The following is a 24,045-nucleotide window of genomic DNA, read 5'->3' as shown; positions in this document are numbered from 1 at the left end:
GGAGGGGAGGTTAATAAATTTTTATTTATTTATTTATTTATTTATTTATTTATTTATTTATTCATTTATTCTGGTGGAAGGAGAGGAAGGGCAACCCAAGCAGAATATCTTTTCTCTCCAGGTCGTTTGTGGGAATCAAACTAGAGTCTGGACAGGGTTGATTTTTAATAGTCTCTGAGACAACAGCCACTGTGTCTCACATAGCAAGTACCTCAAAACACCCCATGACACCTATTCTTCAGACTTTATGTTTAAGCTTCGGAGAACAGGGACACTCTAGTGGATAGGGCCACCTTAAATGAATGGCCAAGCCTCCTGATCAGCTGTCTGCAGAGGACCAGGGTGAATGAGGCTGTGGGGCCCTCCCAGGACTTTCCACAGTGTCTGGCCAGCCAGCCCAAGTCATTACTTTGCCAGGGACACAGCAGAGATCAAGGGTGACGTAACAGGTGAGAGCTGCTCCTACCTACCTGCAGCAATAGGTATCCCAACCATGTTATAAATCAACGCCAGCACCAGGTTGACCCGGATCCTCCGGACGGTCCTCTTGGAGAGATGAATGCTGGCCACCACATCCAGTAAGTCATTCTATAGGAGAGGGGCACACTTGAGTGTGGACTCATGCCAACCCCAGCCCCTCCTGAGACCTCTGCGCAGCCGGGCTCACTCTGATCAGGACCACATCTGCTGCTTCGATGGCAACGTCTGTGCCGGTCCCGATAGCGATGCCCACGTCAGCCTGCGCCAAGGCTGGGGAGTCGTTCACCCCGTCTCCCACCATGGCCACTCTCTTCCCTTCATTCTGAAGCTCCTGGACCTTGGCCACCTTGTGAGATGGCAGTACCTCGGCAAAGACTTTGTTGATGCCAACCTGAAGGGAAAGAGGTCGATGCCTAAAGTGGGTGCGGGTTTAATAAAAGCAGCGATCCCAGGCAGCAGTCGGGTTTCCACAGAGTGGCGCCTGTTGGGCTGGTTTGCTAGGGTGTACAAGGGTGAAAGAACAGTGCTCAGGAAGTCACACTAGAGCTATGGCCTATGGGGACACTGTCCTCGTGCCTCAAGCTCAGAACTGAGTGGGCCAAGGTCAAGCCGTCCCTTCCAATCCATAAGCAAGTTGAATCAGGAAAGCACTCCCATAATACCGTACTTAAATGATGCCTCATTGTTGTCTTTGTCTGTTTATTTTGGTTTGGTTTTGAGACAAGCTCTTGGTGTAGCTGTGGCTGTCTAGAAGTTACTAGATAGACAGACAGACAGACAGACAGACAGACAGACAGACAGATAGACTGACCGACCAAGCTGGTCTGGAACTCAGAGGTCCGCCTGCCTCTGCCCCAGAATGCTGGAATTAAAAGTGTGCTTTTTTGTTTGTTTGTTTGTTTGTTTTTTGTTTTTCTAGACAGGGTTTCTCTGTATAGCCCAGGCTGTCCTGTAACTCACTCTGTAGACCAGGCTGGCCTCGAACTCAGAAATCCGCCTGCCTCTGCCTCCCAAGTGCTGGGATTAAAGGCGTGTACCACCACCGCCCGGCAAAAGTGTGCTTTTACACCAAATGTTTAGATTACTTTTTTTTCCCCATCTGTGAGCTTGTATGCAAATTTTCAAGGATAAAGAATGCCTGGCCACTGCAATACCTGAGTGGCGATGGCTCTGGCCGTCTTCCGGTTGTCCCCTGTGATCAGAGCCACATCCACACCCATGCTTTTCAGGGTGTAGATAGCCAGGGCAGCCTCTGGTTTTACAGCATCTGCGATGGCAATCATCCCACAGAGCACACCTGAAACAAAGCACCAGCAATCAGTCAGCCCCAGCAATCAGCCCCAGCAGTCAGCCCCAGCAGTCAGCCCCAGCAGTCAGCCCCAGCAGGCCAGGCAGCTTCGTGCGAGCAAGATGGCTCTCGACATTCATCATCACCTTCCACAGGAAATGACCCTCCAGAGTAAGTGATATGATGTCTGGGTTCTGTTGATTTGTTCTTGTTTTTCAGTCCAGGAAAGGACAAGAACATGTGCACAGGGACTCCTGAACAGGTAGGAGCAAGGAGAACCTCATATCTTCCAAGCCCACTGGATGTTTTTATAGTTTCCACTGGGAACGTAATTACTTTCCCAAGTATCTTTTGCATGGCCAGAACCCAGTGTATGTTTACTATTAAAAATACAAGAAATATACAAATGCTGCTTACAGGGACAGATGTCCAACCCAGGAAAGCTGTCCTTCCTTTTTGTCACGTCCTACAGAAAGTATGTTTGGTATAATATACCTTTTTCCTGAATTTAGACACAGGAGGAGAAGAGTTTTGAGCTACGGTGTGACACGGTAAAGAGAATACAGCAGAACGCAGATCCTCTGCTTACCCTGGTTCTGTGACAAGGAGTTGCAGACTTATGGTTTGTAAGGATTAGGGGCAGGGAGTGAGGCAGGAAGGCATATTCCGATGGAGTATTCAGAATTCAGTGTTGTAAGTCCAGCTTTACTTCTAATAACAAATGCTAAAGTGAACATAGGGAAAGGTTCAATCTCTCAGGCAGATAGCTCGCGTACTCTGAGAGCTAAGATACCCAGAGCCCTGAGAAACTGAGTCGGACGGTGGAAGGCTGCAGGGGCCTCCTTACTTTAAGGCTTCTGCAGTGAGGCCTCTGGGGCCGTGGATTCCTGTTTTGTCGGTGGTAATGTGTGAGGAGGATGATGAGAGTTGCCACCTTAGACAGAAGCAAATACAACAGAGAGCAGCTGCGGCTTCCAGGAGCCGAGCTGGCGTGGGATAAAGATGGAGACGGTGACAAAGGAAAGGCCTCAACTCTTATGGAACTCTAGGAGTGGGGTAAACAGTCTTTCCCAGGGAGGAGACGCCAATTGGCTACCTAGTACCAGTGGTCAGAGCCCTGAAAACAAGCATACAAGTGACATTTACAGACTGAGCCAGTTGGACTTATGTATTTAGAAATACATACATACATACATACATACATACATACATACATACATACATACATACATATGTGTGTAATAACAATTAATTAAAGAAAAATAGAGGCCATAAATTTATATTGGAGAGTTTGGAGGGAGGAAAGGATAGGGAAAGGTGATATAATTATATTGTAATCTCAGAAATAAAGGAAATCATTTAAAAAGAAGGAAGGGCCTCAACAAAGGAGATCAAGGGAGAAAAAAAAAACAGCAAAACAACCTGGAAAAACGCCTCAAGTTAACAGAAAGACTGACACAGTTTTCAAAATAAGAAAAAAAATAATGACAAGCAAGAGGAGAGGAGTGAAGGAGGACAAGAAGGAAAAGAAAGAGAACAGAGAGGAGGGGGAGGAGAGGGGAGGCGGCAGAGCAGGCCTCTTATGGGCCAGGGACAGTCTATGTGATGATCTCACACAGGGATTACCATCGATGGCCACCAGGATGGCTGTCTGTCCTTTCATCTCGTGATCTGTCATAGCATCACTGATGTCACTGGAGATGGTTAAACCATTCCGGCGCATCCATTCCCGGTTTCCAATCAGCACAGAGAAGACCTGGGAACCTGTACCTGTTCAGAAGACAATGGTTACTCCCAGAGAGTCCAACTTCACAGTGAGCTAAAACCCTGAGACATCTGTCTGCTCTGAAAACTATAACCTTTTGTGACACTCTCCTTGAAGGACCAGAAAGACACACAGTCTGGAGAACACCATGAATTGAATGGAATGTTTCATGCATTCTACATGTGTTGAAATGCTGTCAATATATCAAACATCATGTAATGTCCTTAGATGCCATTAGAGATATGTACTGACTTTCTAAAAGACTTAACTAATTTAAGTGAGTATTTCACCTGCATATATGTATGTATACCATGTGTATGCCTGATGTTCATGGAGGCCAGAAGATGTGAGATTCCCCTGGAACTTGAGTTACAGATGGTTGTGAGCCACCATGTGAGTTCTGGGACTAGAACCTGGGTCATCTGCAAGAGAAGCAAGCTCTCTTAACAGCCCAGCCATCTCTCCAGGGCCTGATTCTTTTTTATAGGGGTCGGAGGCTGGCTTTAAGGTCAGACCAAAGTATATGTTGACTAGATTATTTTCAGGGAGGTTTAGATGGCCCAAAATGAATCAACAAATCAGGCAAATCTGTTTCTATCATACATAAACACACTCATTTCTGAGACAGTCTTATATTGAGATGAGGACACACACACATCTTTCTTATATATGCATCAAACAAAATCAAAATACTGCTCTACGTCATGACATCCTAATAGAAACTTGGGGCCCCTACTCCTGTCTTTGAAAGACGAACATATGCAGAGAGCACCTAAAGAAGTGACTCCCGCAGCACGACTCTCTGCACAAAGGCCACACTGTGCAAAAGGAATTCCTTTTGTCGCTACTTGCGAATGTCTGCATACTTTTACTGCTTCCTGTAAACCACCTATCTGCAGAGATATTTTCTTTTTCTGCAATTTCTGTTTCTGTAAACATGCCTGTGACAGAAATTCCTTCTGGTGGGCATGAAGCTCAAAGACCATCTATTACCTGACTTACAAAAGCTGTAAGTGTGTGAGTGTGTGTGTGTGTGTGTGTGCACATGCGTGCGTGTGGGTGTACACACATACTTGATTCTTGTTAACTGGAATCTTCCATAACAATGTAGTCCAGGTTGCCCTTATACACCTGGTACTCCTGACCCCATCTCCCAAGTGTTGGGACTGCAGGCATGTCGCACACCCAGACTCTAGGAAATGCTCTAAAACGCAGGTGGCCTTCACCTGCTAATAGCACGTGACTCTGATGAGACACTACACAGCTTTTGGATGCTCTAATGGGAATGTCACCTTAGGGCTTTAAACTATGAAAAGGCAGCACATGACATCTAGTAACATCTCCTAAATTAAGATTTAGCATTTGGGGCATTTTACGCACTACCGTAGGTTTAATGTAATGGCTGGGAACTGTCCTCAGATTGAAAACAGGCAGGCTAGGGAGATGCCTCAGTGGTCACCAGTGCTTGCTAGACAAGCCTGACAGCCTGGTTTCTATACCCCACACTCACATAAAAGCCTGGCCACCTGGCACTTTCCCCCAGCACTAGGGGAGAAAAAAGAGACAGGAAGATCCCTGGAGCCTGCTAACCTGCCGCCTAGCCCAAACTAGTGAGTTCCAGGTCCAGCAAGAGGCCCTACAATGTGAAGGCTGGTAGAGCAGGGTACCTAACATCCTCCCCTGGCCTCTGTATGCACACACATGAGCATGCACCCTCCACCGCCACACACAGATGTACACACTTATGTGTACACCACATATACGTAAGATGGATGAAGGAAGGACGTTAGGATGGCAGGCAGGCAAGGTGGAGTGCGGACAGTGCTGCATGCCTGCACTCCCAGCACTGGGGAGTTGGGTTCAAGAGCAAGTGAAAGTGGCACCTGCCAATGGGCAGATCTCTTCTTGGTGTTGGCAGACCGATCCCTGCTTCCCTTGTTTTCTATATGCTCTGAGAACACCGAACGCACGTCACTCTGGACGGCACCCAGATGGGAGAGAAACAGGAAGTAGAAAAACAGAAAAGCAGTCGCCACCTGTTACCCTGTGGCCATGGGAAGGACAAATCAATGTGGAGTAAGAAAGATGAGACTCCAGGGAAAAGGAGCAACTGTGGATCTAAGTCCTGTGCCACTCTGGCCTTCCACAAGCATCAGAGTCGAGACATCAAGCCAGAGATGGCGGTACACACCTATAGTCTCGGCTAGCTGGAAGGCTGAAGTGGGAGGATCGCTTGAGTCCTGAGTTGGAAACTAACACAGCAAAGCCCATCAGAAAAAACAAACAAAATACATAAGGAAGTTAGATGTATCTAAACATGTAGAGAAACAGCAGGTGCCCCTGGGTCAGCAAGGCACAGCAGGGTGCCCGGCAGTGAGCCTCCCGTCTCCACAGCAGGAGAGATCCCATAGGTGGGTTTGGTATGGTCTGGCTTGCCTCTGCTTTCACCCAAGATAAGGTCTGGACACTAAGAGATCTAGGAGGGACAAAAGTGAGGAATACCTTCCCCTGTGGGAGGGTTGTCAACCCCAACAGGATGAGCAGTCGGATCACTGTGAGCCAGGATGCTTTCCACATTGCTAACTTTGCAGCTAATTCCACAGCCTGGCACTGCCTGGAAGTCTGTGCTGTATCCCAGGGTCTCTGTCCCAAGTTCCTGTGTAAACAAAAGATCAGGGGGAAAAAAGGGTAAGGACAGTGGGGGGTGAGGAGCCAGGGAAGGAAGGAGGAGGTGAGGGCAAACATAAGGAAATGCACCATGAGCTGCGAGCGTTCTGTCACCAGATTCACTGTTGGTTGTCAACCTGAACCAGGCTAAACAGGCTACCTCATGACCTAGCAGGCTGCAGATCCAAGAGGAGAGTCAGCTCACCTCAGACCTCTCAGATATTCCCGCGTTGGGAGTGAGTGCATTACAACAGCGGGGTAGGTAAGTGGTGAGCAGCAAAGCTACTTGGAGTCTCCAGATAGATTATTTACCATGCGTGATACCCAGGGACAGGATCGGGAGTGGCGGGAGGCAGTGGAACACCAAGCAAGCGTTAGGTCTTCCTTCCGACCCGTATGGCTAGATGTCAAACAGCAGTGTACTGACCCCCCATGAGGGACAAGCACAAGATGAAATTTCTCAAATATCCCCTTGCCGGTGTTTTCTGAGGCACATTAATGATAAATTTTTGCTCAGGTCATTTAGAGAATCTCGGCATGTCCCCTATCCACTCCACTGCCCCCATGTCCTAGGACAAGAGGGGTACAGTGATTCTCTAATCCCCCCCCCTCAAAATCAAGGCTTTTCAGCTCATCTGTGCTAGCTCCTCCCAGGTAAGCCCACTGAATGCTGTGTCCCCTCACCATATAAGGAAGCCATATAAGGAAGTTGTTGAACCGGTTCCCCCTGCCTCAGAGTGGGTTCTCAGGAGGTAGAGGGGTCACATCTCACTCATTTTGCCCTGAGCCTGGTGCTGTCCACTTGACTAATAACTGTAGTGTAGCCACTACAAGCCCTGCATACAGCAGGTGAAGAGCTCCTCTGAGGCAGCTAAGCAAGCAAGTATGGAAAGGGAGGAAGCCCAAGGCTGGCTAGAGAGAAGCCCGTGCGATGGCAAGGCCAAGGTCTGCATACCTCTTTGCAGTATTTAGTGACGGCCACGCCTAAGGGGTGCTCACTGCTGGCCTCGGCGGTGCCCACCACAGCCAGAACCTTCCTGAGGGATAATGTCGCCACGTCCACAAGCAGCAGGAACCGCATGACTCTGGGGACCCCATGGGTAATGGTGCCCGTTTTGTCGAACATAACGGTCTTTATCTGCAAGAACAACTTCATGTCAGGTCTTAACGTGGAAGTGACTTTCGCAGTCCCCGTGTCCAAAGGCAGAGCTTCTCCCAACCTGCCCTGGGCAGAGAACTGGGAACTTTCTAACCCCTCAGCCTGACTCTTTGCGGGCAAGTGCTACCACCAAGAAACCACTACCCATCTGCCAGTCTATGGGTTCACTGTTCCTTGTCTTTGACCAAGCAGAGGGGAGCAGGTTTCTCTGTTCAGACCGAGATCTGTAAGCAGCAGACACGCTGCTTGGATCCCACAGCTCAGTGCTGCCCTCTGCCGTCAACACTGTTAACTGATGTTCTCCCTGCAAAGCTTCCTGCCTCCCGAGCTCCACCCTTACTGTACAGCCAGGCTTGTGACAGGCCCAGCTTGTAACTGAGTGGCTCAGAGGAGCACCCTGCTCTACCGTGCGATCCTCCTAAGCCCTCAGCACAGAGGGTAGGAACTCAGTTCTCCCTCAGCTCTTCCTCCGTCTGATTTTCTTCTTTGCTCACTAGTTTATTCAACAAGATGTCCTCCAGGGGCTTTCAGGCTGAATGCCAGGGTCACATCGATGAAGTGCTGTGGACATCATGGAGTTCATGATCAACACAGATGCGTGGTCCCCACAGGTCCTCTTCATCTACCTACCGTTTCACTGCAGCGGTACTCCCACTACCACCTTACCTGGCTAGCTCTTGCTCAAACTCCCAGACCACCAGCACTGCCGAAGAACTCCTGACTAGGGCAGGACCCAGTACAGGGTCCTTATGAAGATGTATTCTTAATACTCAGTATTCGGGATACCTCTCCTTCCAATAAACTGGGGGTCCCTTGGGAGCTTGGGGCCACGACTAGTGCCAGAACCTGGTGCAGGGCTCACCCGCATAAGTGTGCGGCAAATTGTGAAGAAATGAATACAGTACAGTCTGTTGTATAGATGTGGTCTCACTAGGCAGTGCAGGTAAGACCTGAACTCATGGTTCCTTCTGCCTCAGCCTCCTGAGAGCCAGGACCATGGGTGTGCATCACCACACTAACCTAAGCGAAGTCTTAATACGCATTGTCGCTCTTCCACCCCGGAGTCACGGGACACAACTAATCCCAAACATGTGAGCTGTCAACTTTGTTAACAGCTGCAGGCTTCTGGGCAGGTTACCTGTACTGGCTGGTTCTGTGTGTCCACTTGACACAAGCTGGAGTTATTACAGAGAAAGGAGCCTCCCTTGAGGAAATGCCTCCATGAGATCCAGCTGTAAGGCATTTTCTCAATTAGTGATCAAGGGGGGAGGGCGCATTGTGGGTTGTGCCATCCCTGGGCTGGTAGTCTTGGGTTCTATAAGAAAGCAAGCTGAGCAAGCCAGGGGAAGCAAGCCAGTAAGTAACATCCCTCCATGGCCTCTGCATCAGCTCCTGCCTCCTGACCTGCTTGAGTTCCTGTCCTGACTTCCTTTGGTGATGAACAGCAATGTGGAAGTGTAAGCTGAATAAACCCTTTCCTCCCTAAACTGCTTCTTGGTCATGATGTTTGTGCAGGAATACAAACCCTGACATTAGCTAACCTCCTTCTACTATAGTTCCTACATCTATAAAACGGGAATGACCCACATCTGCCACACGAGATGGAGTCACTGAATGTCCACGAAGCAGCGAACTGCACACCATTAGCTGCTGTTGCTGCTTTTGCTGCTGCTCCCAGGCAGCCCTGGCTTCCTGCCTCGGTCATCCTCACTTGCTCTCAGGCTTCTCGCTTAAAAACAGTGAAGAGAGACTGTTTCATGAGGACCCTATAGAAAGTGCTATCGCAGTTCCCACAGAGGACAGCCGGGACCTGACAGGAGCTCACCTTGTGTGCCATCTCCAGAGGCTTCCCTCCTTTGATTAGGACACCGTTCTGGGCGGCCACCCCGGTGCCCACCATAACTGCCGTGGGTGTGGCCAGCCCCAGGGAGCAGGGGCAGGCGATGCACAGCACGGTGATAGATGTCTGGAAGGCAAAGCGGATGACCACCTCTGTCTGCGAGATGTGCTCGCCAGGGCTCTGCAGAGAGAAACGTCAGATGGAGAGATCAGGAGGACGTCTCACCTCAGCGGGGCAGTAGGAACTGAGGATGCAGAGTTTAGGGGGCGTGCCTGTACAGCTTCTGTATCGGATCACTGCCCACTTCCTACTTGCCTAACCTCTTCCCACAGCTTCCCTCAAAGAGGCAAGATGAGACAGGAACATCAGACCCTGACGGGGCACCAGCTTAGAACCACATAGGTCATAACCCAACTCTCCTGCTAACGTCACCCCGCACTGCCTCAGTTTACCCTGGGTATATAATAGTGATGAAAGTATCTCACAAAGCGCTCTGTGCATATAAACAGAGCAATATGCACACGAACACAGACAGCCACACAGGACAGCACTGGCGTGGCGCATTAAATCATCATTAATTTTGGCTTTATTACGAAAGCCTAAAAATCTCTCCATAGGATATATGTTCAGATGATACAAGGATGTCTGTCACTGTTTTGTTTTAGTAATAGCAAAACCTGGATACAACCAAAGGGGAACCTGATCGATCAAGCTGTAGGCATGACGGAGTCTGGGGTTGGTTGTCAGGAGGATGGTGTACATACAGCCTACGTGAACTGAGTATGCAGAAAGGTATCAGTGACACCCTGGGACTTAGGAGGCATCGTAAAGAAATTTGCTGTGGATGTATCTGGGCTGTCAACTTCTCTGCCTCATATACTAGCCACAGAGAGCTGCAGAGGAAAACTCTGGGGTTGCTTTTCGTGACAGAACTCGGGGATCCCTTGTATTCCTCTGAGTAGTTTTCATTATCCGAACAAACAAAACGGAGGTCTGTTTTCCGATGCGGTAGCACACAGGGAGGTTACTGCTCGCTGTTCGAGGTGTTCATTCATCTTGCTGTGCTTTTTAATGCAGCGGAGTGGTACACTACACTGCGCTACACTCACTAATCGCCATAGAGAGTGTTTCCTGAGTGGATGACACAAAGTACTTCCTTACATCCTTTATCCTTTCAAGACACGCTCTAAAATAAGACATATTGTAAGAGTCATTTAATTTTCTTTCAAACCACTGTATTCGAGTAAAAGGGCATACTATTTAACAAGTACATGATTTTAAATGATAAAGACAATATTTTTGTTTTGTTTTTTTGTTTTTACAGTCATCGACATTTGACACTTTAGGGGCTCTGGTAGGCTTCTGGCAATTTACATGAGCCCTTCCTCCAAATGACATTCTTGCCACAGTGACAACAGTGCCTGAAAGGAACATGCAGCTCCCCCGTGGTTAACACACATTGATTTTGCAAATAAAAACGAGAGAATCGGCCTAAGAGGGCAAAGCATGAAACTCCCAACTTCCTCAAAACCAGAACCTTGCCAGTCAGGCTGGGCTTAGCTGCTGGCAGTCCTAGGAGGGACAATTCACAGGTCACTCTTTAGAGCACCAAGGGATTCTTAGATGCCACAAAGTATTCAACTCAAACTTGTTCAACTTAAAATACAAAGACTGAGGGAGAAAGTGATTATCGTAGTAAACAGCACACACCACGTCTGATATTCCTCCATCTGCTGCCAGAAACTACTTCCACAGAAGAAACAGGATCCATCTTTAGTTCCTCACGCCATGACTCTAACATAAAGCACTGACATGAGGTAAGACGAGAAATGCTCCACTCACTGGGAAGCCAGTGGCACTGACGGCTCATTAGCTGGGCAGCCCTAGCACTACTTAATTGTGGGGTCCCGACCGGGCCTCCAGGTGTCAGATGTACACAGCCCGGTTCATGAAAACTACAATGTCTTCAAACACTGCTAAGTGTCCTTAAGAATTCGTTCTTATTTCTTAAGCAGATAAATTTCTGAGGATACATCACATTTTCCATTGATATTTTTGAAGTTTGATAAGTCAGTATTTCCGAAAATAGTGTTCTTCACCTATTTCTTAACATTCAAAATGTATATCCCCTTATTCTGCTGTTGAATGAATGTTTAATTATCAAAAAGCTTTGCCTACAATGATATATAGCCTTTCAGTCATACGGGAAGCATTACTGCTTGACAAGGCAGGATTTTAAATCTGGGGTTGGGGAGTTAAGTGGCAGAAATGCATTTTCCCCCTAAGATCTAGTATAGTACCGTGCCATCAAAATTGTGGGCTCTTTTCTACAACATATGTCTTAAACTCAGAAATGGCCAATAAGTTGCATATCATAAGTCCTTGAAGCATTCCAACTGGGGAGTCAAATGATGTCATGAAAATTATCTCTGAGTAGAAAGCAAAGGGAATTCGTGTATGTGGATATCCGTGTCCATGAAGAAACCCAGGCCCTTGTACATAATAGGTGATAGTCTACCACTGAGTTATATTCCTGACCTTCAACCGGCAACCTCAATAAGGATCTTCAGAAATATACTGATTATCCTATCATGACTGAAATTTTACTGATAATAAATAAAAGAAGCAAATAAAATAAATGGTAGTTTATATATGTTTGGCCTAGGGAGTAGCACTATTAGGAGGTGTAGCCTTGTTGGAGTAGGTGTGTCACTGTGGGTGTGGGCTTTAAGACCCTCATCCTAACTTCCTAGCAGCCTTCAGATGAAGATGTAGAACTCTCAGCTCCTCCCATGACATGCCTGCCTGGATGCTGCCATGTTCCCACCTTGATGATAATAGACTGAACCTCTGAGCCTGTAAGCCAGCCCCAATTAAATGTTGTCCTTAGAAGAGTTGCCTTGGTCATGGTGTCTCTTCACAGCAGTAACACTCTAACTAAGACAAATAATAAGAGGATAATTAGGCCCTAGTGAATCTAAAACACATGAGAACAAGATCAATGGCCGTAAGTTATTTCAAGCACGACAACCATCTTGCTCAAGGCCTGTGACTTACAGGAAAGTACTTCTGAACCACACCGAAGTTGACGAAGCCAATGGCGATCCATGCCACCAGTGTTAAGGTTGAAATGATGATGATAAACGGGACGAAGTACCCACTAAACCGGTCGGCCAGCTGCTGGATGGGAGCCTGTGGAAACAAGGCATCAAGACCACAGGAAGTTACAGCCTACGAAGACAAGCATGGGTAAGGTTTGGGGCCGCGCTCCCTCCATTGCTATCCTTAGGAATCAATCTGTACTTGGTGGGCGGAGTTATGAATCTTTGAGATCGTTTCTCACATTTGGTTTGTTCTGAGGCAGGGAGTAACACAGCCCAGGTCGTCTGGAGCTGACTGAAATCATCGGTGAGCTTAGAGTCCTGACCTTGCAGCTCCTGCCTCTGGACTAGCCGGGGATATGAGGATGCTTTGGCTCCAACCTTCTGTTTTATTCGATGCTGGAGATCAGATCCAGGGCCTCTGGTAGGCTAGGCGGGCTTTTACCCACGGAGCTAAATCCCTTTGAAATCATTTTTCAGGGGAGGGGTTTCATGGTGTGTTTTAAGGTTCATCAGTACCTTTGACATCTGGGCCTCTTCCACCAACTTTACAATCTGAGCCAATGTAGTGTCATTGCCCACATGGGTAGCTTTAATGAGCACAGAGCCATGAGCATTTATAGAGCCAGCAATCACTATGCTCCCGGGTTTCTTAGTGACAGGCATGGCCTCTCCTAGGGAAGAGACAGAAGTCAATCACTCACTCAGCCCACTCAATATCACATGGACCAATGATGACCCAGACCCCCACCAAAGGGAACATGAAACAAGCCGCTAACCGGTGATGAGGGACTCATCTGCCATGGTGTTGCCTTCTAGGACTTTCCCATCCACTGGGAACTTGCCCCCAGGGACAACCTTGACGATATCGCCTCGCTGCACCAGCTCCACGGGCACCTGCTCCTCTCTGCAATAGAAGACACTCGGATAACATCCTCCTCATCTATAATTAGACCGGGTTCTAGACTGACTATTGGACCTTTTACAGCTAGCCCTACGTACCTAAGAGTTCTAGATTAGCAGACACAACCAACCTTGCATCAAAAATATTGAAGGATGGGTTTGGGATATAGCTTGGTGGTACAGCACTTGCTTAGCATGTAGGAGGCCTTGGGTCCCCTCCCCAGCAACACACACACACAATACACACATGGGGGTGGGGGGAGAAGGGAGGTGCAGGAGTCACCTGTCTATATACACAACATATGTATATTTTTGCATCTTTGTTCTGTAAATCTCTAAACAATACAGTATAAAACCCATTTACACACCATTTGCATTGCAAATGTATCATAATTATTCTAAACATGATTTAAAGTATATGGGAGGATGTGAATTCTATGCAAATAAGGTTCCATTTCATATGAGGGGACTTGTTATCTGAGGGTCCTGGAGCCAAACTTCATGGGTGTCAGGGGATGACTATACTAGATTCACCCTGAGCAATCTGGCTGGGGCTAAACTCAAGAGGGGCGTGCACAGTTGATATCAGAGTCCCACTGCTGGGCAAGGGACTTTATCGTAAGAAAGCAGGCAGTTGCTGAAGGATGCCACTACACAGCAGTATAGACAGACTGGTACAATACAGACCTTTAGAAAGGTCACTAGCATTTAGCAGCCAAGGCAGGCATTGGACGGTGCTTCAGGGTGATGACTATGGTGGCCTGAACAATGTCCTTAACTACACGATGGTCACTTGTTGTCACTACACAGGTGATCTATAAAGATCCCAAGCTCCACTGATCGACACATAACGCACCTGCGGATTGAGTTGTCCTCTCCCAGGGTCACGACTGTGGCTTCTGTGGCTTGGAGTGACATGAGTTTTGCAAGGGCTTCTGAAGTTTTGCTCTAGGAAATAACCAGGGTGAGAGCTGACAGTCCAAACCCAGGCTGACACTCACAAGCACGACAACCATGCCACTAAGGCAGCCAGGCGTGCCAGCGCCACAAGGAGAGCCCAGCCTGGTGCTGCTGAGACAGACTTGAATCCCACTTCAGAGGAACACAATCCCCGCTGTTCGCCCAACGGCCATTTTCTTTCACCTTCAATATATTTTCCTCCCCCCTTGTTTACAGGCTCCATTGCAGAGCACTGAACATCACCCAGCCCTGAGGTAGAGGTGGAGACTTCTACTCTAACTAACCAACTACAATCCATTAGGCGCTAAGAGACCATTCAAGCTCTGCCTGAAGTTCAGAGTTCATTCCACTACACAATTACCCGGAACAAAGGTCTTACTAATTAGCCAGATTAGCTGGGATTTCAGAAGGAACAGCCAACTGGGAGATTAGTGACTGCGGGCCCCTAATTACATGGGGGTTCAGATTCCTCTTGGCCATTCGCTATAGTGTGTGTAATTAGTAGTTCTCAGCACACACTGCCTTTGGGCTGAGAGTACGATTACTGAAAGAACCGTTTTTTCCTTAACTTGAAGCTGTAGCTACCTTTGCCACTTGCTCCAGCCACCGTCCCAGGGAGATGAAGACGAAGAGCATGGGGGGCGTGTCAAAGAAGGTCACAGGGCTCTTCTCTGCCTTCTCAGCTACTGCAACCACCAGGATGACCAGGGAGTAGGCGTAGGCAATGGTTGTGGCTAGCACGATGAGCACATCCATGTTGGCTGCCTTGTGTCTCAGCGATTTGTAGGCTTGTACATAGAAGTACCACCCACCCAGGAACTGAAAGACAGGAAGGGCAAGGGTTGGCCGAGGAGTGGGGAAGATCCAGCCTCAGGACGATGAGTATTCTAGGTTCTTGTACTTAGCTGATATCACTCTGTTCTGCATGACTGTTTGATACTGATAACACACACACACTGCCTCAGCCTCCGGTGAAACGTACTTTCTCATTCAGAGCGCTACTGGACACAGAAATGGATGATCAAGGATATGGGACGTTTGGAATGCAGGCACACCATGTAAACATCCATAAGAGAATGGTAAGGATGATGACGTTATTCACTTATACTGTGAATGGTCTCTAAAGAGAAGGTAAGTCAATGATGCAAAATATGTCCACGGTTCAAAAAAACAAAGGCAACATCCGCTAGTGTTCTCACCTGACCTCCCACTTCCATTAACAAACATCCGTGTCTGTATTGTATGAATTTGCATTCACACACAAACACACATACATGCATACATATACACACATATGTACACATATAGAGACAAAGAGAGACAGACAGAGACAAAGAGAGAGCCAGAGAGACAGAGACAGAAAGGTTTGCTCTACAAAGGTGAGATATGAGAGAGATGGCCTAACTCCTGAAGACATGGCAGCAGTACTAGGGAACAGGACTGGGCCAGAGGCAAGTATAATTAGTCAGAGTACACTTCCCTTTGCTTCCGTATTGGTGAAATTACTCACAATAAGGGCAAAGCACATTGTCAACTAAAAAGAAAATGCAGGAAACTAATCCAGCCTACAAGTGGTTACCCCTAAATAGTCCTAGTTTCATATGTCAAAATGTACACATGCAGGCATTCTCTATGCATACAGGCATGCGTGCAGCTCCACAAAGCCTCCCTGTTCTAAATGATAAATGTATCCAAAGATAAAGACCATGGCTTTCCCTTTAAGGGTAGACCATTCAATGGAAGCATGAGCTCTAGGGACATTCATTTGAAAATTCTAACAAGGGTAAATTAAAATAATAATAAACACATCGGGAAATGGAGACTTGGGGTGTGACTGAGTGATGGCACACCTGCCTAACACATATGGCATGTATGAGGTCCTGAGCCCTGTAAGATGTGCGTGCATACAGACATACACACACACACACACTCAGGCTCACCAAGCTTGCAAGGAGAGGCTGGCTGTTCTGACAAGTTTCAACCACTTGCAATGACCTGTGACTATGAAACTAGGACTTTCTTATTAGTTCCCCATTTGCAGCCCCCTCTACCCCTCTGTTATGAAATAACAAATAACAGCAGCAGCTCCCCCAAAGGTGAGCATAGCTGCCATGAGGTACCACTGGAACTAGGCTAAAGGGCTGTTGACACAGCCAACGAACAGAGATCCATTAAGCCATGCCTGGGCACAAAGGGCAGAACAGAGATCCACTAGCTGTGCCTGGGCACAAAAGGACAGAGGTTTGCCCAGCTTTCCAGTACATACTTGGACAAAGGTACACAAGATGAAGAAGATGAGATTTAGAATGGACAGTCCTGGGATGATGTTGTGGTCCAGGACCATCGTCTCATGGGGTGTATTGCTGGGGATTAACATGTAGACCATCAAGCCCATGACAGGGATGCCAAACACCAGGCTACACAGGAAAGATTTCTTCCACCTGGAAGGCAAAGTCAGACAACACAGACACATCAGAACCACTTGGCACTGGGGTCAGATCAGATTGAGGATGAACTAAACCAAGAGTGAGGTTTACCCCCGACACCATCAGTGACCTGAAGGGCCAGGCATTGCTAGAGGGACACTTGGGTTCAGCTCTGCCTTTGCATAAGCTGGTGGCCACCAATTTATAGGTACAACAAATGAGCCTGAAAGACAAGAACTCGCCCAAAGAGGTTTCCACTCTTAGTCTATAGCTGCCTAGAGTTCTCTTTATAGTCTTACGTAGATTCCCCTCAGTGCAAGAGATGGATGGAAATAGTATTTTATTAGTATAAGCTTATTTTTACACATTTTAAACAACTATTTAAAATAAGAGTATAAGGTTAGTGAGTCTGTCAATAAACACAAAAGCCAGAAATCAAGGTTTGCAGATGACATCTGTGACTGCATGTGAGCTACAGCATAATATTCCAAACAGGCAGTGTGGAACCCTCAATGTCCTTGTAATCCTAATGTAGACCCTGCAGTCCTGAGTCCTGAGGCTATCCAAGAGACAGACCCAGTGGTTTCCCAAACTCTAGACTGACAGACAGTCCTCTACATCCTGGGCAAACCAATTGGACCAAACTGAAGGCACAGTCAAAGCCCCAGAAGGATCCATCACTCCCTGCTGATGCTGATAGCTTAGCACACCTCTCTGAGTTTCAAATCCTGAGTCTCCTTCTTCCCAGACTTTTCAGAATTTGCCTAAGCTACTGATGTCACAGTTTGCTCACTCTTTCCTGACAAGGCAAGGAGTTGCTCTAAGGTACTTCCCTATATACAACAGCAGTCTTCAAGTGTGCTAAATGACTAAGCGACCATCTGAGATGATGAATTAACCTTTATCTGCATCCTAGTCCGCCCCACCCCCACCCCCATTCTTTGCTGGAGATTCTGAGGCCTGAAAGATGCTAAGCATAGGCCCTGTCACTAAGCTATGTCCTTCCTTGTACTGGCCATTTTCTTTCCACTTAGCTCTGAAGACTGTCTTCAGATCCTACTTTTAGAACTCATGCAAATAAAGCCTAGACTGTAAAATAAAAAGCCAACCCTGCAAGTTAGAATTAGTGAAACTTAATAGCAGTATTAAATATTTCAATAGCCACCAACTACAGGTGACTACTTAAATAAAGTAGCTAAAATTAGTGAGATTTACAAGAGAAGGAAAAAAGCCCTGAGTGCTACACTCATTTGAATGCACACACACTCCTGGCATCTCAAGTACACTACCAAGCTGGGCAGTACAGACACAGACGCTGCCAACATCCAGACGCTTCTACAGACAGTGTGGCTCCAGCTGCTGACCTCACAAGGGTTAACAGGCAAGGATCCAAGATTGAAGGCAATACAGGAAGCTGGGTGTCAGGGCCACAGTTGAGCCTGCTGGCATCAGCATGGGCCACAGAGTCAGTGGGGAGGGGACGAAGACTTAGCCAGGGCAACCGTTCACCTTCTGTTTTCTACCTACTGTTTTATTTCCATCTTGTGGTCCAAGTGATGCGCGTTGGGGTTTCTCTGGGCCAGGGAAGCACGAAAGCCGATTTCCTTGTGATGAAAAGGGGGTGGGGAGCGAGGGGGGGAAGGTTCTGGTTAAAATGTGCACACGTAGAAAGCATTTCCGACGCTGGAAATTGACATCTCAAAGTTCCTCTGGTGACCTACAGCTTTCCTGCCGTGACTTCTTTGTTGAAAATGGCTTCCAAAGCCTGTTCAGAGGTTCAGTACTCTGTGTGCGAGAGACTGACTGTACCACCCTGTAGACACAGCACTGAATGGAAATCCCTCTCCCTATTCAACGACGTAAAGACAGCTGCTATTGTCACACTCACTCCAGTGGGTCCTAAAGCTGACCAGGGTTGACTTCAAGAGTCTTGAGTTAAAGAATGCAGATGCCTTGTGATCTGGTACTTCACCCAATCATGAGGAAAAGGAAGGTCAGAGGGAAATAATGTGTTAAAGAACTGGGTGCAGAGTATGGATCTCTAGGCTTCTGCCAAACAACTACCTACTGTGCTCAGGGCGTCACTACATGAAGAGTGGCTTTCTCCAATGTCCTGACAAACTGTACCTAAACCCTGTGCTTCCCTCAAGCTCTGCTGCCACCATCTCTGTCTGAGCATTGCATCTCTGCTGCTCCTTGTGGGTATGCCCAAGGAGAGCTGCCAGAGACTGTCCTGGCAGCACACTAAAGATGGCCCAGGATGCTGGTGCTGAGTGTCACCAAAATGAAATGTCATGGCAGAAGGGCATTAAAGCCAACACAAGGAAAATATCCTCATAACTAGTTCCAGCCTGGTTGTATCAGGAAAAGATGCCCCGGAGTCACGCAAGCCTGGAAGCCAAGCAATATTCCAATATTTCTCCAATTTGGACAGAGGTATAGGAGGCTGCACAAAAATCACTGCGCGGGGTGGAAGCAGCTAAGATATTAGAAGTCAAAGTGCATATGAGACATGACTGAAGAACCCCACCTAGAACGCTCCTTCCTGTTCTCGGTATCCTGGTGTCCTCAGCCCCATGGGTGACATGTGGACACAATTCTCTACGGATTAGGGTAGAATAGAATGGTATCAGTGATCAAGAACTTCACTTTCCTGCGTGAGGCTCTACCCCCATTGAATGAATGAGGTAGCCGTGAAGCTAGCCAGCCTACCTGTATAAAAACAGCAGCAGCACATCTTTCCATATCGGAAAGCTCTGCTGGGCCACGTGCCAGACACCTCTCTACATGTACCCATGCCCATGGAAGGGAAAATTAAGGATGAGATGGTATTAGTGGCATGAAGCCTGATACAATGTTTCATTCATAAGCAGTTTCACTAAGTTTAACCCTTTCCACTGGCCGCCACACCCTGATCGCACTTAGTTTGCCTTCTCTGAACCCTTTCCAATCACCGTGGACGCTCACCCTCTTAAGGTCTGCTACAGTGGGGACATTAAAGCAGAAATGGGAAGTCTGTGGACAAACAGAGGGAGTGAGAGGAAGGACAGTCATGAACCCTCTGGTTTCCTAAAGCAAGATGACCAAATTCTCCTCCAAGCCTGGCAGGGAGGGAAGCATGGAATTAGTGCCAGCATCCTGAGTCTGCACACACCCAGCACAGGTAGAAGTAATATGTTTAAATGGCGATTGAGCAACTTAACTCTCCACCGCAGGTATCTTGTCAAGACAAGATTTTCAGGAAATACCTAAAACTAAAAATGTAATGTCTTTTTCCTCTCATCCTTTTCTTTAAAAATAATGTGTGTGCTGGGTGGCGCATGCCTTTAATCCCAGCACTTGGGAGGCAGAGGCAGGCGGATTTCTGAGTTCGAGGCCAGCCTGGTCTACAGAGTGAGTTCCAGGACAGCCAGGGCTATACAGAGAAACCCTGTCTTGAAAAACCAAAACCTGTGTGTGTGCCTGTGAATGAAAAAAAAAAAAAAAATGTGTGTGTGTCTGTCTGTCTGTCTGTGTGTGTGTGTGTGTATGCACACATATGTGGAAGTCAGAGGACGATGGTTTTGGGAGTCAGATCTTGCCTACCATGGGCTCCAGGGATCAAACTTGAGTTGTCAGGGTTCCACAGAAAGCCCCTTTGCCTGCTGAGCCCCATGCCAGCCCTGGCTCATCTCTTCTTACCCATTCACTGATGCTCTGCTCGGAAGATCTGCTGTTCATTAACCTTCAATTAATTAAGCAACTGACCTTACTACTCTTGGAGAAGTCCGCGGCTTATAGAGGACTTCTGAATCCAGCTTAACTACTTTCTTTGGTGATTGCCGGGAGCCAAGACTCCCTCCTGCCTGAGAGCAAATATCAACTAAGTAAACAGCCTGAGTTAAGGGATACTTTATTGCCCTCCTGCCAGGGAGAAAAATATTAATCAGATAAGCAACTTGAGCCAAGAAATGTTTTAATTGCTCTATTGCTTGTGAGAAAATATTTAGATAAGTAATTTGGGCTAGGAATTCTTGTGGGTTTAGAGAAGTTTGCAATTACGGGATGACCCTGGACCCTGACTGTTAGATGACCCTCCTGCCTGCTTGCCTTTATAACGGCAACCCGAACAATAAAGTTTAAGCACTTGATCAGACATTCAGACAGGTGCTTCTTCTTTGTGTCTCTTGTCCTATCATTCTTTCGCCCCCCTTCCCTGAGGGCCTCATCGAATCCCCTCAGGCTGGGGCAGCTGATTATATCTTACTGCTTTGTAAAACTGGATACAAATTTTCCAGGGATTACTACCTTGATGATCCTGATGATGTCACGGGGACCGATGATTTCTGGATCAAATTTCACATGGGCTTTGCTGGTGGCAAGGGCCACAGAGGCGTAAGTGATGCCATCTGTCCTTGTCAGCTTGGACTCTATGTTGTGAACACAGGAAGCACAGGTCATCCCTGTGATCTGTAAGACAGGAAGACAAAACTCCCAAGACTAAGATGAGCCTTTCCAATGTACCTCGGGAACCTAAGTGGCAGGCAACTACTCCCCCAGCCACAGACACCAATCCCAGTGGTTCCGTGGCTTTCCCCCAACGCCAGTGTAGGCAATAGCAGCCATTTAGCCAGTGGCTGCAGACCGAGGTTTGGCTTTTGGCTAAGAATGGACTTTTGGAAAGCACTGCACATTGTGTGCTCTCACCAGCAACACTGCAGCAGCAACACTGCACAACAAGTGTGTTCGAGTGCACCTTTGCAAAAATCTTCCAAACTCTTAACAGTCTACAGTTCCAACTGTCTCTGGGATCTGGTCTGCTCCAGTGCCCTGCTGGCTCCAATGGAGATAATGGCAGTGCCATGTTATCAAGACAACAGCATTTAGGAAATGACTGGTGCAGTGGGTGGGCTATGAGCTGGTCCTAGAACATGCAGAGGGTGTGGACAGGTGACGGTAAGGGTCACGACAGAGGGAAATCAAAAGGCAGCATGGCATGAGGTATTCAGGCAGTGTGATGATTTATATAGTCTCGGCCCAGGGAGTGACACTATTAGAAGGTGTGGCCCTGTTGGAGTAGGGGTGTTATTGTGGGTGTGAGCTTTAAGACCTTCACCCTAGTTGCCTGGAAGCCAATATTCTACTAGCAGCCTTCAGATGAAGATGTAGAACTCTCAGCTCCTCCTGCAACATGCCTGCCTGGATGCTGCCGTGTTCCCACCTTGATGATAATGAACTGATCCCCTGAACCCATAAGTCAGCCCCAATTAAATGTTGTCCTTATAAGAGTTGCCTTGCTCATAGTGTCTGTTCACAGCAGAAAAGCCCTAACTAAGACAGGTAGCCAGGCCGGGAAGGGCACTGGGTACACAAGGAAGGGGGCAAGTCTGCAGCACTGGTTGGTCCATGGCATCAAGGCTTGTGAACACTCATCCAAAAAGAGTTGCTGAGCTGGCAGCTGATGCAGAGCTATGGGAGGAGTGTCGACCATCAAGACAATGTAATTAGACTTGCACTTTCAAGAGTGCAGCAGAGATCCAGAACAGATGCCCAAAGGTCCAGGAGACAGCCACTGGAATTAGGGAGCGAGAAGGAATTTCCCTGTTACTGATACACTCAGCACTCAACGTGGCGTGGTTCTTAAGCACAAGATGAGAAAGGGAGAACCATCCATCAGGCAGGCAACTGCTCATCTGCCCTTAGTTCTGGGTGAGCTACACATACTTTACAAGTCTGCAGGTATTTCATTGTTAACCCCTAAGCTCTTTTTCATCTTTGCGGTGATAATTTTATCATGCTAGGTGCTCCCTTGGGCGCTGTACTGTTCTCGTCAGGCCTAGGGAGGAGGCCTCTAACCTGAAGTGCGGACAGGCTTACTAACGTGTGCATCATGTCGTCTCACACCAGTGAGGGGCGGAGCTGAAGCCTCATCCCTGAAAACCTGTTTCCAGTGTCTTCTCTGAGCCACTGCAGTCTGCACAGGGAACCAAGCTGTTGGAGACCAGGCTAACAAATGTCCCTGCAGTAACAGGGCAAGAATTTAAACTGGTACCTGTGGCACCCCTGCCATACCACTGAGTCCCATAACCCTGAAAAAAAAAAAAAAGTTTTAAGTGTGTGTCATCATATACCACTGCTGGATACAGGGGAGGCACATCAGATAGCATAGACTACAAATTAAGTGCACAAGTTCTAGGTTGTGGTATGAATCAGTGGCAGGGCACATGCCTAGCCTGTGCAAACAAATAAATACAGAAGTTCACATAAAATGTTCAATTGGGTGCAGTGGTACAGGCCCCTAATCCCAATACTTGGGAGGCAGAAGCAGGCAAATCTCTGTGAATTTGAAGCCAACTGGGTCTACAGAGTAAATTCCAGGCCATCTAGGACTAAATAATTAGACCCTGATTTAAAAAGCAAGCAAACGAAAAACTATAGTAAGACCCTGTTTAGAGGAGCTGGAGCAGGGGGCTAGCTTAAAGAAAGAAGACTATAATATAGTACATTGATGAGTTCTCACTTTTTCCTGATGTTCTAGTTATTTATTTGTTTGCGCGTGTTTATGAATATAGGAATGCACTTTCCAAGACCTACCTTTGGCGGTAAGAGACAAGTTGTGGGAGTCAGTTCTCTCTCTTGGGGATCAAACACAGGTGCTGGGCTTAGTGGTAAGCACTCTTACCCACTGAGCCTCTCCCAGGCCATATTTACTGGATTTCTGTATGTGCATGTGCACACACATGCACACAGTGTGTGTGTGCACGTAGAAAACATAGAGTGGTGTCACCGTTGGCTGCTTTCCACATCAAGGCAGGCAGGTAGGTCTCTGAACCCAAAGCTTGCTCACTCAGCTGTCCTGACTAGCCATAGGGACCGTCTCTGTTTCCTTAGCGTTACCACTGCAGCTCTGCAGGCCCATCTGAGTCTGTGTTGGGATCTGAACTCTGGTCCTCGGGATTGCATAGTAAGTACGGTACTATTTCCTGAGTCATCTGCCATCATCTCTTGATTTAGGCTTTCTGTGCAGTGTCTCAGTGGGCCAAGGTGCCTACTATGTGTGGATCCAGAGGGCTGCAACAGGGCTCCTCCCCACCTTCTGACGGCTATAGCCGGGAAGTGTTAACTCTGTCCTTCAGCACTCAGACCCTGGAACTAGGACAAAGGGTAGGCTCTTCAGAGAATACAGCTTATCAGGAGCTCAATGTGCCTCATGCCCTCCATATTTTCTTCAAACACGGACTTACCATTAATGGCGGAGACTAAATACACAAAGAAGCAAAAGCCCTACTTACCCCAGTTAAAAAATACTACTCGATTTTGGCGGGGCTTGCAGGGGTGTTCTTTATATTTCCCTTTGTTTACAAAAAGCATTTTCTACAAACATGATCTGAACAGAGGACACTGTAAATACCAGAGTTGACTATGGTTTCCAATAACGTGTTGATGCGCAACTGTAATAGTGGATAGGCAGAAAACA

At 47.5% G+C, this 24,045-nt stretch overlaps 1 protein-coding gene across 1 annotated transcript in view; it reads right to left on the bottom strand.

Moving 5' to 3' along the window:
• Positions 1-24,045, bottom strand: part of Atp7b (ATPase copper transporting beta) — a 68,668-nt gene that overhangs the window by 4,088 nt on the left and 40,535 nt on the right. The window contains exons 5-19 of the mRNA XM_028782875.1: positions 20,877-21,038; positions 18,117-18,193; positions 16,430-16,604; positions 14,749-14,982; positions 14,060-14,151; positions 13,080-13,207; positions 12,820-12,974; positions 12,257-12,391; positions 9,185-9,379; positions 7,156-7,338; positions 6,036-6,189; positions 3,395-3,538; positions 1,635-1,777; positions 668-871; positions 471-588 (exon numbers count right to left, since the gene is read on the bottom strand). Coding sequence (XP_028638708.1) covers positions 471-588; positions 668-871; positions 1,635-1,777; positions 3,395-3,538; positions 6,036-6,189; positions 7,156-7,338; positions 9,185-9,379; positions 12,257-12,391; positions 12,820-12,974; positions 13,080-13,207; positions 14,060-14,151; positions 14,749-14,982; positions 16,430-16,604; positions 18,117-18,193; positions 20,877-21,038 — 2,299 coding nt within the window. The remainder of the gene's footprint in view (positions 1-470; positions 589-667; positions 872-1,634; positions 1,778-3,394; positions 3,539-6,035; positions 6,190-7,155; positions 7,339-9,184; positions 9,380-12,256; positions 12,392-12,819; positions 12,975-13,079; positions 13,208-14,059; positions 14,152-14,748; positions 14,983-16,429; positions 16,605-18,116; positions 18,194-20,876; positions 21,039-24,045) is intronic.

The sequence above is a fragment of the Grammomys surdaster genome, unplaced genomic scaffold (assembly GCF_004785775.1).
Source record: "Grammomys surdaster isolate TR1022 unplaced genomic scaffold, NIH_TR_1.0 919, whole genome shotgun sequence".
Taxonomy (NCBI): domain Eukaryota; kingdom Metazoa; phylum Chordata; class Mammalia; order Rodentia; family Muridae; genus Grammomys; species Grammomys surdaster.
The sequence above is the reverse complement of the archived record's forward strand: the minus strand, read 5'-3'. Positions and strand labels throughout refer to the sequence as shown.